A 16047-nucleotide genomic window follows, 5' to 3' on the forward strand; every position below is an offset into this window, starting at 1 on the left:
AGGGGAGGCCCAGCCCACAGGATCAAGCCGCACGGGACATGACACAGGTCGTTGTGCACCGCAAGACTACGTGAGGCATCCTTGGTTACGAAGGAGAATCTGATCGGATATGTTAGATATCGTATTCGTTGTAAACACATATCATATAACCGATCAAGATAGATAGAACCGACATGTAACCCTACCCCCGAGTTATATAAGACGGGTAGGGCCCCCTCTTTTTCATCTAATATCTTATAATACAATCCACCAAAGACACAGGACATATGGTATAACGTCGAGTTGACGGCCTGAACATGTCTAAATCGCTGTCTCTGCGCCTGTGTCACCATCTAGTTTGTATCTCGCGCACCTCCACCGATTCATCTACTGTCGTGGGCATATCTCTCGGTAGACTACTGACCGTATTTCGTTGACAGTGTGTGAGTGTGGAATGTGTAGGTTGTGTGCATTCAAAGTTGTATCGATAAAAAAATTGTAATGGTAGCAATAAAAAAAACCCTTTTTTAAAAAAAAAATCGGGATGGGTGAGACTGCCGGCCCGTTTGGCCCACAGGCCACGCGTCAGAGTTGCGGGTTTAGCCGAGCCCTTTTCCTTCCGTCCCCGCTCTAGGGTTTGGGTTGCCAAATCAGACTCTAGCGCCGCCGTTTGTACTCCTCAATTCAACTTTTGGTCATGGAGCAGCATCCACTGGAGGGAGCTGGAGGACTCGGCGCGCAGGCCGAGGCCGCCGGGGAGGGCGCGCCCGTCATGCAGCAGCATCCAGTGGAGGGGGCTGGAGGAGGCCCGCCGGATCCGCCGGCCATGGTGGACGGCGCGCAGGCCGAGGCCGCCGGGGAGGGCGCGCCCGTCATGGAGCAGCATCCAGTGGAGGGGGCTGGAGGACGCCCGATGGATCCGCGGGCCATGGTTGACGGCGCGCTCGCCGAGGACGCCGGGGACGGCGCGCTCGCCTAGGACGTCGGGAACGGCGCGCAGGCCGAGGCCATTGAGCTCGGGGCGCCGGCGCCTGCCAAACCAAAGAGACGCTACGTCCACCCGATCTGCTACGATGACACGGTAGTGGCGTCGTTGATATTGTCGGACCCTCCCATGGCGAAGGTACCGTCTACGAAGGACCCGTCTATCAGGTCGAAGGACCGGCCGTCCAGGTTGAGGAACCCGTCGATCCTCTGCCGTGTTTGGGACGGCAGTCACGGAGGATAGTCTATTCTGGCGATGGCTGTGTCGCTCGTGGTGAAAAGAATCCCCGTTTCTGGCGACAGGCTATGCGCGATTTTGGTGGGGGCACCAGAGCTGCTTTCAGGTTTCCAAAAAAATTTTGCGCAGTATTTGTCACATCGAATCTTGCGGTATATGCATGGAGTACTAAATGTAGACGAAAAAAAAATTAATTGCACAGTTGAGTGAGAAATCGCGAGGCGAAACTTTCGAACCTAATTAGTCCATAATTAGACACTAATTGTCAAATACAAACGAAAGTGCTACAGTAACCAAAATCTAAAATTCACTGCCCCTAGGGAAGTCAACTCACAGCTGGAAGAGCTCACTGAGACGGTTCCTGGAGTCACTAGGAGTGCTTCTAAGTCTGAGACGGTTTCTGGAGTCACTGAGAGTGCTTCTAAGTCTAAGATGGTTTCTGGAGTCGCTAAGAATGCTTCGAAGAAGAAGAAGAAGAAAGTTAATAAGGACAAAAAGAAAAGAAAGGGTGAAGGACAAAGGCTCCAGTCACATTCTGCCCCTCAGCTGAGTCCTGCATTTGAAAGTACTTTGAAAGAGGATGAGAATACCACCGCCACTGTGGGCGAATCTGGCCCCTCATCTCCACTTTTGCCAGATAAAGGAAAAGAGAAGTTGGTTCCTTGCTCAGATACACCTTTGGATGTAGCACATTCATCATCACAGGGGCCCAATGCTAAGGACTTTAGCTCTTTGCGTAATTTGTTTTCCCACACAAAGATCATTCGATTTATGGGCAGAAAGTATAGAATTCTTCTTCAGGATAAGAATGGGCCTTGCTCCTTAATCGCCATTTGTGAGATCCTGAACCCCATGTTTGCTTGCATTCAACCTAACTGATAATCTAGTCAATTTAGTCAGTCATCTTCTGTTGCAGCAAATTTCCTCATCCTTAAAGGGAGAATCACTCTGCCAAATTTGATGGTAGTTTGTATGGAGGGCGTAGCTGAGAAAGTATATGCTGAAGTCTTCAGGAACATGATGGTTCGGTCTGAACTCAAAATTCTAGCTTTCATTATTTTTTTTGAAAAAAAAATATTAATGACATTACTATGTGCTGTAGAGTGAAGATTATTCAGAGGTAGTGGATGCATTGGAGCAATCAGCTACTGGCCTGGATATTGATATCCAATTTTCAAGGTGCGTGGTTAAGCGAGGTTTTAATGTAGTAACATGGCTTCCATTTATACATTCCGATATACTTTGTACGTGTAGTGTGGATGGCTTTGAAGATACAGCACAGTACCGGATCTTCAGAACCCTTGGTATCCCTTTATACCATTCCTGTGTGTTAAACCTTGATTTGGAGGTATGCATCTCATTATGAACTACTATATGATACCCTACTTGTTTCTATTGGAATTTTGTAGCATTGTAGACATTTGTGGGTATATATAATTGTGCTTGTCAATAGCAAATTGCAACTGTAATATTTAATAATCAGGCAGTGGGGGCTCTCCTATTTAGATATAGAAGATAGAAGATTGGGAAATGTCTTTGAGCATGATTGTCCACCTATTACATGGATCAATTTCGCATTGTGGTCATGCCAATGTTTTTTCTTAGGTTTTGCATAATATTTTTTATGGTATGTTTGTGAACAGGAAGATGCTGCCACATTTTCTGCTATTGATGGAAGGACTTATGATCAGCTTTACCATGATCATTATAAACACATTTCAATGATAAATGAAGCTGGACCTTCTTCTGTTATGAGTGACACTGAGAAAAGCAAATGTGATTATTCTACTTCTCCATCTGTCAACAATTTCCATTTTTCAATATATTTGTTAATTAATGGGTTTTGAATTATTTGCAGTTGACCGCATTGGCAGATTTCTAGAGGTGGCTAATGTTCAGTCGACAGATTATGGGTATGTACATATCATTCTTATATCTAATTCCTACTGTTAGATGTTAGTTAAATGTGAGAACTGTAAACATTGCAGCTTCTCCACTTTGAAAAAAGAACACCCATGATGGAGAACTTTTTGTGTTCTTCTTTATATTATTCTTATATCTATTTCCTACTGTTAATTGTTAATTAAATATGAGATTTGTAAACATTACGGCTTATCCACTTTAAAAAGGAACACTCATGATGGAGACCTTTTTGTGTTCTTTTGTACATATCATTCTTAAATCTGAGTATCTGACTCCTACTGTTAATTGTTAACTAAATGTGGGAATTGTAAACATGACAGGTTCTGCACTTTAAAAAAGAATACGAATTACAGCTTATCCACTTTGAAAAAAGAACACCCATGATGGAGACATTTTTCTGTTCTTCTTTATATTATTCTTATATCTGATTCCTACTGTTACTTGTTAATTAAATATGAGATTTGTAAACATTACAGCTTATCCAGTTTAAAAAGGAACACTCATGATGGAGACCTTTTTGTGTACTTTTGCACATATCATTCTTAAATCTGACTCCTACTGTTAATTGTTAACTAAATGTGGGAATTGTAAACATGACAGGTTCTGCTCTTTAAAAAAGAATACGAATGATGGAGACCTTTTTGTGTTCTTTTGGAACAACCATTTCGGCATTATTTTCAAGGTATTATAATTTACCAATTGTAGGACTTGATATTCTAATATGTTAATATGCTGCTAGAATTTATTTATTTTTTGCCCTTTAGGAAAATAGAACTCTTTACAGCCTTCAAACGGATGTGGGGTACCAAAATAGCAAGATTGCATGGCAGGTTTTTAATGATGTACGTGATTTAAAAATTCTGTGTTTCATTTGTCTTAGATTATATCTGTCCTAATTGTGTTTTGTTTTACGATTGAAAACAACTAGCTTAATGGAGATGGGGAGTTTCTGAAGGAGGTATTGAGATTGTCAAATTTAGGAAAAAATGTTGATGTAAGGACTGCTCCTAAAGTACTTGGGAAGACTCAGGTTCCTCCAATTCCAAGTGTAACCATGAGTTCAAAATCAGTAGAAAAGACCCCTTTGCCTCATGGTCACTTCAAAACTCAATTTGCATCATTTTTCACTGGGAGTCAAGACAAGAAATTTGAGGATAAATTTCTTAAGTTTTTAGAAAGGTAAAGTCTTGGTTTTCTGTGGTTTCTAAATTACGTTGCCAAAAATATTACTAACATATTTACTGTTGTCAGCTACAAACAGAATGGCATTGTATATTATGAGCCAATTATCGCTGCCATGAAGGAGATGGGATGTCAGGAAATGTTTGTTTTTTACGAACATATTTATGCTTTTGATCCTAAATTTGCAAGATCTTTGTGCATGTGTTATGAGAGGTACTTCAACTTCCAAATTTATTATTCGCGTGCTATGGTAGCAATTATATCGTAATATATATAAACATATTTGTTTGCTTCAGGATTCGGAATAACCTGAGTAATGCACTCCAAACCTTTATTCGAGGGAATCTAGGTGATCCAGATTTTCATTCTGAATATCTAAGTGTTCGCATCTGTGATATGCCAAATCCTGAGAGGTAAGACTCGAGTCTGCGTTTTATTGAATATGACAACTTCTAATTAAGTCTGAATCAATGTTTTAAATAGCGGGCTATCATATTTAGCGGTGAACTTCTCCAAAAGCTATAAAAAGCTATAGCGGGATATAGCAGAAGCTATTCATTTAGCGGTATTATAGAAAACATTCTTAGTGAACTATGCACGAAAATATTTAACTAGATAAAAATTTTATGAACACAAATACTCAAATACATGTTAAATATCTAGGAGTATATGTTTTAAATCCATTATATTGGAACCAGCGGCACATGTAGAATATCTAGGAAAATATGTTTTTAAGTCCATTATATTGGAACCAGTTGTTCCGAACAGTTGAGAGAGGGTGGAGAGAGCTCGGCTTTGGAGAGGGAACACACTGGGATTTTCAACAAGTGGAAATGAGTGGGAGGTGAGTTCCCTTGCCTTCATGCCCTTGGGGCACTTATATAGGCAGTGGCTATTTACATGTGGCCCCTTGGATGGGTTGGATTTCATATGACACTACTCTGCCTACTAGTTGGGCCTTTTCTAGGGGAGACTTGGCCCATATACATCAAGGGCTCCCCCAACATTGCCCCGTCAAGCACTTTGGTGGGAGAGGCTTCACCAACACTTTAGCTTATACAATAACTCACTCACACCAATGCTTCGCGCGTGAGGGGTCTCAATATCATCTTCAGCCACCGCAATGACTAACCTTTGACTCTAACAGGTAGAGGGTCTTCTCCAAAATCTTCAACGTTAGCACTAACAATATATCATAGTCAATATCTTCAGTGACTACAACAACTTGCCTCTACCAAAACTTCGGCACAAGGGGCTTCCCTGACATCTTTAGGATCTACACCAACATTGCCTTCGTCAACACTTTTGGCAGGAGGGCTTTTACCAACATCTTCGACATCCACCACAAATTGCCTCCACCAAAACTTTGGCATAAGGGGCTTCGCCAACATCTTTGGTAACTATGACGGCTCGTCTTCACCAGCACTTTGGTAGGAGGGGATTCACTATTATCTTTGGCTGCTATAATGGCTCAAGAGCTAGGGGAGTATACTAGAGGACCCTACAATCCGTAGGGTGAAGTCTTTTGCCCAACGCTTATGAGAGATGATTTGGAGGCTTCACGGAAACCTTTAGCTATGACTACTATGACAACAACCATTTGTAAAGAAAAGACGTTTCTCCATGCAAAGCCTTAGACAAGAAGGTCTCAAAGGTGAAGATCTGCATGCCAAGAAGGTCGTAGAGATGAAGATCCATGCATTGAGAAGGTCCTAAAGGCAAAGATCTACACGTCAAGAAGGTCACGAAGGTAAAGACCTATGCATCAAGCGAACCTAACAATCCATGTCACAGAAGCGGTCGAGGAAGCCGAAGCTCGTATATGAAGATACCTCGGAGATTGACATAGAAGCACTTGGAGTCAGTAGCTTCCTAAGTTAGCACTTGTATAGGCTAGAGTCATGTACATGATCTTTTCTCCATGCCCATTTTCCCACAAGGTTTTGGGATGATGTTTTTAGTGAGGTGCACATGCATAGGTTGCAAAGGGAGATCCCCGCGACCAGAGTTTGAGTTCTATTTGCGTCTCTTCTACTATGGGCATCTATTAGGTCATGTTGTACCAACAATAACCTATTAGCTGAGGGGCTACTATTGGGGGAGCCCATGAGGTATGTGGGCTAAATATCCCCTAGAAGAGGTCCAACTAGTAGCTAGAGTAGTGTCATGTGAAATCCAACCCCACCAAAGGGGCCACATGTAAATAGCCATTACCTATATAAGTGCCCAAGGGCATAAGGGCAAGGGGCTTCACCTCCCACTCACTCATTTCCACTTGTTCCAAATCCTAGTGTGTCCCCTCTCCACCGCCGAGCTCTCACCTCCCTCCCTCCCTCCTCCATCTCTCTCTTCCAACATATTACTGAACATTTATCATATGGATCAACGTACTATTGTGATCAACACTCGACATTCAACAATTCAATAATTATTTAGTGGTTTATTACATCATTTAATGAGTAAAGAACATAAAGGAGAGAGAGAGAGAGGGGCATAGATTATAGTCCTTTAGTCTAGACTAAAGAATTAATATCTATCTTGATCAGTATTAACGGTGTTAAATATATATCGCGACGAAACCAAATAGTGGTGTTTAGTGGAGCTAAAATGTCATTAGCGGAAATAGCGAAATAATTAGCAACAGCATAGCGGTAGATAGTCTGAAAAGCTATAGCGAAGCTATAACGAAGCTATAGCGGGCAATTATAAAACCATGGTCTGAATGCTTGATTGACTTTAAAAGCTTCTAATTAAATTTGATTAATCTTAACAGCTTTATGTTCACGTTATTCTATTTGTATAGGTGGATTCCAGCTAAAGCATTTTTTGGTTTACCCGGTTTTCATCCGGCTGAGGCCCACACCATCAAGTGCACTGACTATTCTCTAGAGGTTACAAATACTACCCCCATAGGGCGAATAGTTCTAACAAATCTTCTCATAAAGTTGTCAACAAACCACATGAATGACAGGAGTTGGAATGGAAAGTTTGCACTCGATCAGATTTTGGTTAATGACAAACTCCAAGTTGATATTGCTGCTCCATTTTGTTTGGAAACGACACCGAAGACGAGGCAACTTGAGTTGCTACTGATTTTCTTCCTGAATATGCCGTCAAAGAACAATTACCGGGTTTTTTCTTGCCTCTCGAGAAGTCTCTGAATGTCTACATTGATAATTTGAGATTTGGTGCAAGTATGTTGCAGAAGTTTCACAACTTTATAACTGCACATCCTGCTCTCAAGGCATTTTTGGTCAGGTTGGCAGTTATCGATGATATCTATACAGCGCATCAATCAATTTCTAGGATTACAAAGAGATTGCTTCAACAAATTCTGAATTGTGATATGAGGGATTGGAGGACACCGGTCATGAGTCCCAAAGTGACAACTGCTGCTTGTCATGTCCATAAAGTTGTTTATCAACACCACATCAATAAGGGAACTGCAGCAAATGAAGAAAAAAGTGATGTAAAGGAGTCAGCTGAAGAAAAGGGTGATGAAGATGAGGAACCTTTTCCTCCTACTTTGGAAGGGGGAATGATATACTTACGCCATGTCCGTCAGCATGGTGCTAAAGGAGGAATGGTGAGTCAATCCTGTAGCATCTTTTTCCTGCTTGAGCATTATATATATCCTTTGCAAAGCAGTCAAAACTAACACCATTTCATACTTAAAGTTTCACTCGTAAACCATCACTAAAGTAGAGATCAGATTTTGAATGTTATGACAACTGTCTAGACAGAGTTACTAACTCAGTGATCTCGTATCTGGGAGTAGTGATGTTGCATTACTTGATTATGTAGTTCAAAAATGGTTGCATCTGAATTCAATTTTGTAAAATTTAAAACGGTTAATACAAGAAATATGCTCAAGTGGCTTCAATTATGCAAACCTTGCACATGCAAATGCAAAATAGTTGTAATAGTTCAGATCGCATCCCCTTGTTCTGTTCCAAAAGTGGCAGCATAGATAGGTGATTTGACTCTATATTGTTTTATGCACTGTATGTAGTTCTACTAATCATGATGAAATATAATTTCATATGAAGGATGAAATGGTGGGCGCTCAACAGCTGAAAAAACTTTCTGATTTGGACTTGCTTAATGCACATGTCTTTGAAGATGTGTTGCCAACAATTTTGGAACAGCTGATACTATATGCGGATGATTTCATAGAGGAATATGGCCCGGAAGCATTTGATGAGCTTTCAAGATGGTAAGAATGTTTGATTTTCACAAACGATAATCTGAGGTGATTTCTTATACTAGTGGCCACGCATGTGCGACACACACGTGTCTATAAATTATCATTGTCCTCCCCATTACATCATGTAAAAGCTAGCAGAGTGGAAATCAAGTCAATATGTTAATTTCAAAACACATCATATTCGGTGCACAAGTCATTAAAAAAAATATTTGATCTATTGCCAAGTAACTGCAACAATACTAAGAGATAGTGCAAAAGGAATAAACAAATTATTCAACTGAAAATTGAGATTACAACTGTTAAAAATGTAACTTTTAAACAAAATACAGTATAAATTGTCACCATAAGCAACTAATTGTTATAGCCCCCACAGAACGTGATAATGAGTGGGGCTGCTTCACCAACCTGAGTGTTAGCATAGACACGTTATATAGTCTTGAGGCAGCCTACGTTCCTAGCACCTATTGTCAAGAAACAAAGTACAGAAGGATTACGGTACATAATTATTCTTTGAAAGTTATTGTATAATGTGATTTGTGTCTAATTTAAGAGAATTTTATATAGAAAATATAGCACAATAGCCAATGCAATAACAAACAAAAATTTAAAAAGTGGCAGATCAACTTATTTTAAAAAATGGGACAGTACGGTACATAATTATTCTTTGAAAGTTATTGTATAATGTGATTTGTGTCTAATTTAAGAGAACTTTATATAGAAAATATAGCACAATAGCCAATGCAATAACAAACGAAAATTTAAAAAGTGGCAGATCAACTTATTTAAAAAAATGGGGCAGCATGGCTTAGGATGGGGAGAACAAACCTCAGCAACTAGCAGCTGTTGCAGGAGCTGATCCCGCAGGCAGATTTACACGAACTGCGCCTTACCAGGGAATCTGCAACCAATGAAAGACATCAATCAATTATCTATGACACTTACAAATTTGCAATTTACAATCAGTGAAATAAACTAAACCTGAATCTGTAACCAGTGAAAGACATCAACCTTCTACACTTAAAAATTTGCAATCAGCGAGATAAATCGGCCTTTATGCGCTAAGACCTTAATGAAATCCTTAGTAATCGCATCAATGCACAGGCAGCAGCACAAGCACTATAAGCAAACACAACCTGATCGACATCACAAGAAAGATCTGCTAAATTTGAAGACAAAACAACAAGGTCTCTTAGCACGGTTGTCATCATAAAACGCTAATAATAGAGAATCGGAGTAATTAATTGCAAATCATTATCTTGGACTACGACGTGGATCCGCCTGAGGTCGTGGCAGTGATGAGCATCCATGTATATAATAGATTTTGTCCTCTTTGTGGTGAGATCAGTAGCTTTGTTTTGGCCAAAACTCGGATTGGCTTACTGAATAAGGCATTGGAAACTCAAGCAAGAACTCAAATCAGTAGTGGTGAAGCTAGAGTAAATTAGAAGGGATGGCTCTTGTAGTCTTGTCATGTGCCGCAGGGGTATATATATGGTGAGTAATTAGACAAATCATTGTTTTACCATTTTAAGGGGGTACAGTTGCACCCCCTGATCTCAATGTGGCTTGCCCCTACAAACCAGTGGCTATCGATGGTCCATAATTTCCATGGAGTTACAATCAATTTCATCTTCAAACCTAGCTATCCAATCTAGTAATATATATATATATATATATATATATATATATATATATATATATATATATATATATATATATATATATATATATATATATATATAAAGACAAATATTATCAAACATAATCTATTTTGGAATTTGTAACTAAATAAAGAGCAAAACATTAGTACGTCAATTTGCAACGATCTATACACGTAGGTATATTTTCTAGAAATTATATTGCACTATGACAATTTTGAAATTCCAGTAAATACCGTATATACTTATTTGCATCAGCCCAAGGTTGCTGAGGTTCCAAATAAGATGATATATCGTGAGATACTGACCATCCTACTTGTGAATTACCTAGACCAATGAATTGGTCAATAGTCAGCAGGACACAGCCGGAACGTTGGTCTCCAAAGACTCCAGCTTCTTCCTGACAGTAGCAGTTCATGGACAGCAAGAGGCAATAAAGGTGTTATGCAGGTCAAATGCCACAGCCCGCAGCAATCCAGTTCAAAAAGTGCTTTCTGGCGGAGAGAGCAGGATACGGTTTAGTACCTCTTGACGTGCTTGACCAATGGATTGGCCGCGTCTGCACCTGCAGCAATTGGGAGTTTGGGGCACAGCAAATCAGCCACAGACACTCGCGAACAGCTGAGTAGCACACACACGCGAGTAGATATGTCGACGTAGAACAGCACAGCATGGTACTTACGACTGATGGTGGTGGCGAGCCAGGCGGCGACGCCGCCCAGGGAGACGGCGCGACGGCCGACGCTTCTTTTTAGGCTAGCTTGATGAAGAGATCGGATCTCAATTCTCAACCTGTCGGCACGCGGAGGCATGCACGAACCAGACTGCTTTGGTATTGATTAAGAAGGAGCCACGCGTGGGTTCACGGGCGGGTACCCTACCGACGGGTGAAAAAAAAAAACAGCGCCACAGAGGGTGACGGAGACGATTTCCACGGCAGGAACGCGTAAGACGTCCTGCGTAAGAGTAAGATTTTAATGTAGCCCACAATTAAGTTAATATACACCGTTAGATCTAAACATAATAAATCATCCAAGGGTCTTGATATGAGGTGGGTAAGAAATTTTAGGTGAAAAGTTGTTCTCAATTCCTTCGCTCTTTTATAATATATATTTGTATCTACTGCAGGATTGATGAGATATTGGAGAACTATAGCCTCCCTGAGTTTCCCAGGTATTACCTTTTTTAAAAAAAAAAGTTAACCCTGCTTTGATTTTGTCCTCTGGGAGCCCAGTTCTCCATTTCAGAAATTACTCTTGTCCTCTTCAGGGGCCTAAAGCAGAATGTTATCATTTTCAGTTAGTCTCCCTCCATTCCAAGCATTCTGCACTCCCTGCATGCAGCTATTGTAGTAGTTATATATAATCTCCATCTTGGGATCAGGGGAATTAGGGATGTAATGAAAAGGATCTCAAATTATCTCCCAGTGAATGATTCTGATTCAAAATAGTTTATTGGTTTGATCTGTAGTTAAAGTTCTGAAAAATCTCTTCCTTGCTAACCCTGAAATTAATGTCACATGCTATGTTCTCAAGAATATCGTCAACAAAATTGAAGACAGCGAAAGTATTAAAGTTAGCAGTTTGCGTACCTGTAGTTCCAAGGTTTATGGAATTAGAAGTCCTTATGACTTTCTCCAGCATCTGGTTCCCTGTTTTGGAGCCCTTACACTCTTCCTTGCTGCTACAACTTTTCATTCTTCCTTATCTTCATCTACTATGTCCACAAACACTCCTCTAGCATCCTCCCCCATCTGATCATGTTCCTTACTTTCTATGTTGGCATCTCCCAAATCAGGACATTCCTCAGAAATAAAACCTTCTGTGAGCTGAGGGTGCATGCTATCCCTTCTCTCTTCTGAGTTAGAAGTTAGTTTCAATTCAGGCTATTTCTCTGCAGGCATAAAGTACTAAAGTAGTCACCCTGGATTGAATGCATCAGAAGCTGACTGGAGGAGGTTATTTCATCTCAGGATGCTGTGCAGCCTTCTGAGTGTCAGACTGAACATCAATCATCTGTAGACTCTTGGGAGGAAAAACAATTCTTGAGGGGTATCTTGAGTGAGGGAAATGGAAGGAGTTTGTATCCTGTGCTCCTACTTAAAAAATCCATCAAAATTTCCATGAAAAAGATCAAACAAAAATATGAGTGGGTAGATGATGCAAAGATGCATGTTCATGAAAAATTTGAGGCTGAACAAACTATTGTGCAAGGAGAAGGAAAATCAGCATGCAACCCATTTCAATTGCATGCTCATTCTCTCCCTTTTTTTTGGTTTCCCCTTGCATAAAATTCTTTTTGACCTCAAATTTTGCATGAACATGCATCTTTGTATTATATACCCATCCATATTTTTGGTTGCTTTTTGCATGCACATTTTGATGAATGTATTTGATGGGAAGGCACATGGGAGCACATGATAAAATACAACAACAACAAAGCATTTTAGTCCCAAGCAAGTTTGGGTAGACTAGAGTTGAAACCCAACATGAGTCCCTAGTCACGATTCAGGCACGTCAATAGCAGCTTTCCAAGCATTCCTATCCAAACAGAAATCTCTAGCTATATCCCATCCTTTCAGATCTATTTTTATTGCCTCCTCCCATGTCAACTTCGGTCTTCCTCTACCTCTCCTCATGTTAGTATCTCGACTTAAGACTCCACAATGCACTGGTGCCTCTGAAGGTTTCCTTTTGACATGACCAAACCACCTCAACCGATGTTGGACAAGCTTTTCTTCAATTGGTGCTACCCCTAGGCGATCACGTATATTATCATTCCAAACTCGGTCCATCCTTGTGTGACCGCAAATCCAGCGCAACATACGCATTTCCGCGACACTCAGTTGTTGGAAATGTCGTCTTTTCGTAGACCAACATTCTGCTCCATACAACATAGCAGGTCTTATCGTCGTTCTATAAAACTTGCCTTTAAGCTTTTGTGGTACCCTCTTGTCAGAGAGAAAGCTAGATGCTTGGCGCCACTTCATCCACCCTGCTTTGATCCTATGGCAAACGTCTGCATCAATATCTCCATCCTTCTATAGCATCGAACCTAGATAATGGAAGGTATCCTTCTTAGGCACCTCCCTCCTCATGTGCAGCGTTGCTAAAGTCGCATCTCATGTATTCTGTTTTAGTTCGACTTACTCTAAAACCTTTGGACTCTAGGGTCTGCCGCCACAGCTCTAGTTTCCTATTTACTCTTGCCTGGCTTTCATCAACTAGCACTATATCGTCTACAAAAAGCATACACCAAGAGATATCCCCTTGAATGTCCTTCGTCACTTCATCCATTTCCAAGGCAAAAAGATACGGGCTCAAGGCTGACCCTTGATGAAGTTCTATTTTAATCGAAAAGTAATCTGTGTTACCATTATTTGTTCGGACACTAGTCACGGCATTGTTGTACATGTCCTTAATGAGGGTAACATACTTCATTGGGACATTATGTTTGTCCAACGCCTACCACATAACATTCCTTGGTATCTTGTCATAGGCCTTCTCCAAGTCAATGAAAACCATGTGTAGGTCCTTTTTCTGCTCCCTGAACCGCTCCATAACTTGTCTTATTAGAAAAATTGCTTCTATGGTTGACCTTTCGGGCATGAAACCGAATTGGTTCGTAGATACCCGCGTCGTTCCTCGCAGTCGATGCTCTATAACTCTCTCCCACAGCTTCATCGTGTGGCTCATCAACTTAATTTTCCTATAATTAGTGCAACTTTGGATGTCTCCCTTGTTCTTGTAGATTGGTACCAATATGCTTCTTCTCTGCTCCTCCGGCATCTTGTTCGATCGATAGATATTGTTGAACATCTTCGATAGCCATACTATACCTAAATCCTCAAGGCACCTCCACACCTTGATCGGAATACCATCATATCCCATCACTTTACCCACTTTCATCCTTTTCAAAGCTTCTCTAACCTCCTGCTCTTGGATCCTACGCACAAAGCGTCTATTGGTGTCATCAAACGAGTCGTCCGACCAAACGGTGGAGTTCTCATTCTCCCCATTGAACAGCTTATCAAAATACTCTTGACATCTATGTTTGATCTCATCCTCCTTCACCAAGAGTTGCTCCCTCTCATCCTTGATGCACTTGACTTGGTTGAAGTCCCTCGTCTTTCTATCATGAGCCCTCGCCATCCTATAGATGTCCTTCTCTCCTTCCTTCGTATTCAGGCGTTGATAAAGACCCTTGTAAGCCCGCCCCTTCACCTCTCCCACCGCTTGTTTTGCAGTCTTCTTTGCCACCTTGTACTTCTCTATGTTGTCTGCACACCGGTCCTGGTACAAATGCTTATAGCATTCATTCTTTTCCTTAATAGCCTTTTGCACCTCTTCGTTCCACCACCAAGCGTCTTTCAAGTCGCATCCACTTCCTTTGGTCACTCCAAGTACCTCTGCCCTAACCTTCCGAATGCATGTTGCCATTTTCTCCCACATGTTGTTTGCATGTCCTTCGTCCTCCCAAGGCCCCTCTTTAATAACTCTTTCCTTGAAGACCTTTGATGCCTCCCCTTCTAATTTCCACCACTTTGTTCTTACAATCTTGGCTTGTTTAACCCTATGAGCTCATACCAGAAAGCGAAAGTCAGCCACCACTAGCTTGTGCTGAGAAACCACGCATTCACCTGGCAACACCTTACAATCCACGCAAGCGTGTTTATCCCCCTTCTTGTAAGAACAAAGTCGATCTGACTAGAGGAATATCCGCTCCTATAGGTCACTAAGTGGGACTCTCTCTTCCTAAAGAAAGTGTTAGTTATCATTAGATCAAAAGCCGTAGCAAAGGCTAGGATCTCCTCTCCCTCCTGGTTCCAACTACCATAACCGAAACCTCCATGAATCACCTCAAAACCTGCACTTGTTGAACCGACATAGCCATTAAGGTCCCCTCCTATGAAGAGCTTCTCGCTACTAGGTACCGCTCTAACCAAGCCATCTAAGTCTTCCCAAAATTGCCTCTTAGCACTCTCATCATGGCCTACTTGGGGTGCATAAGCACTAATTATGTTCAAGACCATATCACTAACGACAAGTTTGACTAATATGATCCTATCCCCTTGCCTTCTCACCTCCACCACCCCATCCTTGAGGCTCTTATCAATTAAAACTCCTACTCCATTTATATTTGAAGATGTCCCTGCGTACTAGAGCTTGAAGCCAATATTGTCCACCTCCTTCGTCTTCTGTCCCTTCTATTTAGTCTCTTGTACACAAGATATTTACCTGCCTCCTAACCGCTGTATCAACTAATTCTCTTAACTTACCCGTAAGAGACCCTACATTTCAGCTACCTAAACGGATTCTAATTGGTTCGACTAGCTTCGTTACCCTTCGCACCCGTCGAGACTGGTGTGAAGACCCTTGCTCATTTTTCACCACACCCGGGCGCCGATGTGGCGCGCCACTAAGGATGCGACGATCCGATCCTTGCTCACTTGACACCGTGCCCAGATCAAGACACGGCGCGTATTTAACACCATATCCGGGTTCCGACATGGCGCGTCGCTTAGAGGGTTACGCCCAACGGGATTCTTTTGGGTTTCATCTCCATAAGAGTAGCTAAGTTTTTACATTGGCTCGCCAAGTCTAACACAACCCTCCTCCTTTACCAGGGCTTGGGACCTGCTATGCTGGGACCCCATAGGCACCCCACCATAGGCGGAGTTGAGCACATGATATAATCTTGGAGGGAAATAACAGTTTATTTCTTAGTTCAAATACAGCAATGGGAAGGCACATGGGAGCACATGATACAATCTTGGAGGGAAATAACAGTTTATTTCTTAGTTCAAATACAGCAAAAGGAGCAATGTTTAGAACTTTCTGGTTTTCCAAAAACTCCCTGGTTTCTGTGATTTAACT

The 16047-nt window shown here is 41.4% G+C and overlaps 2 protein-coding genes and 1 pseudogene across 2 annotated transcripts; 2 read left to right on the top strand and 1 right to left on the bottom strand.

Moving 5' to 3' along the window:
- Positions 1–676: 676 nt before the first annotated feature.
- LOC136495807 (uncharacterized) lies at positions 677–4723 on the top strand (annotated as a pseudogene).
- A 1368-nt stretch (positions 4724–6091) lies between these two features.
- On the top strand, positions 6092–8526 carry LOC136495808 (uncharacterized). The gene is made up of 3 exons (XM_066491633.1): positions 6092–6182; positions 7390–7892; positions 8356–8526. Exons 1-3 carry the CDS (start codon positions 6092–6094, stop codon positions 8524–8526), a joined length of 765 nt encoding a protein of 254 aa, XP_066347730.1.
- An 857-nt stretch (positions 8527–9383) lies between these two features.
- LOC136495809 (uncharacterized) lies at positions 9384–14610 on the bottom strand. Its single transcript, XM_066491634.1, has 3 exons — positions 14010–14610; positions 10697–10736; positions 9384–9411 (listed from the first exon to the last, which is right to left on the bottom strand). The coding sequence occupies exons 1-3, from the start codon at positions 14608–14610 to the stop codon at positions 9384–9386; spliced, it is 669 nt and encodes a 222-aa protein (XP_066347731.1).
- Between the last annotated feature and the right edge of the window lie 1437 nt (positions 14611–16047).

Source organism: Miscanthus floridulus, chromosome 12, assembly GCF_019320115.1.
Source record: "Miscanthus floridulus cultivar M001 chromosome 12, ASM1932011v1, whole genome shotgun sequence".
Taxonomy (NCBI): Eukaryota; Viridiplantae; Streptophyta; class Magnoliopsida; order Poales; family Poaceae; genus Miscanthus; species Miscanthus floridulus.

Excerpts from the sequence above, each read along its gene's own strand:
- LOC136495808 (XM_066491633.1), top strand. The coding sequence starts at position 6,092 with ATGTCACAGAAGCGGTCGAGGAAGCCGAAGCTCGTATATGAAGATACC. Across the intron at positions 6,183-7,389 it reads TGGAGTCAGTAGCTTCCTAA|TTGCTACTGATTTTCTTCCT; the intron begins GTTAGCACTTGT and ends AGGCAACTTGAG. Across the intron at positions 7,893-8,355 it reads ATGGTGCTAAAGGAGGAATG|GATGAAATGGTGGGCGCTCA; the intron begins GTGAGTCAATCC and ends TTTCATATGAAG.
- LOC136495809 (XM_066491634.1), bottom strand. The coding sequence starts at position 14,610 with ATGGCAACATGCATTCGGAAGGTTAGGGCAGAGGTACTTGGAGTGACC. Across the intron at positions 10,737-14,009 it reads GAGGTGCCTTGAGGATTTAG|GTGCAGACGCGGCCAATCCA; the intron begins GTATAGTATGGC and ends CAATTGCTGCAG. Across the intron at positions 9,412-10,696 it reads TTGGTCAAGCACGTCAAGAG|ATTCCCTGGTAAGGCGCAGT; the intron begins GTACTAAACCGT and ends CATTGGTTGCAG.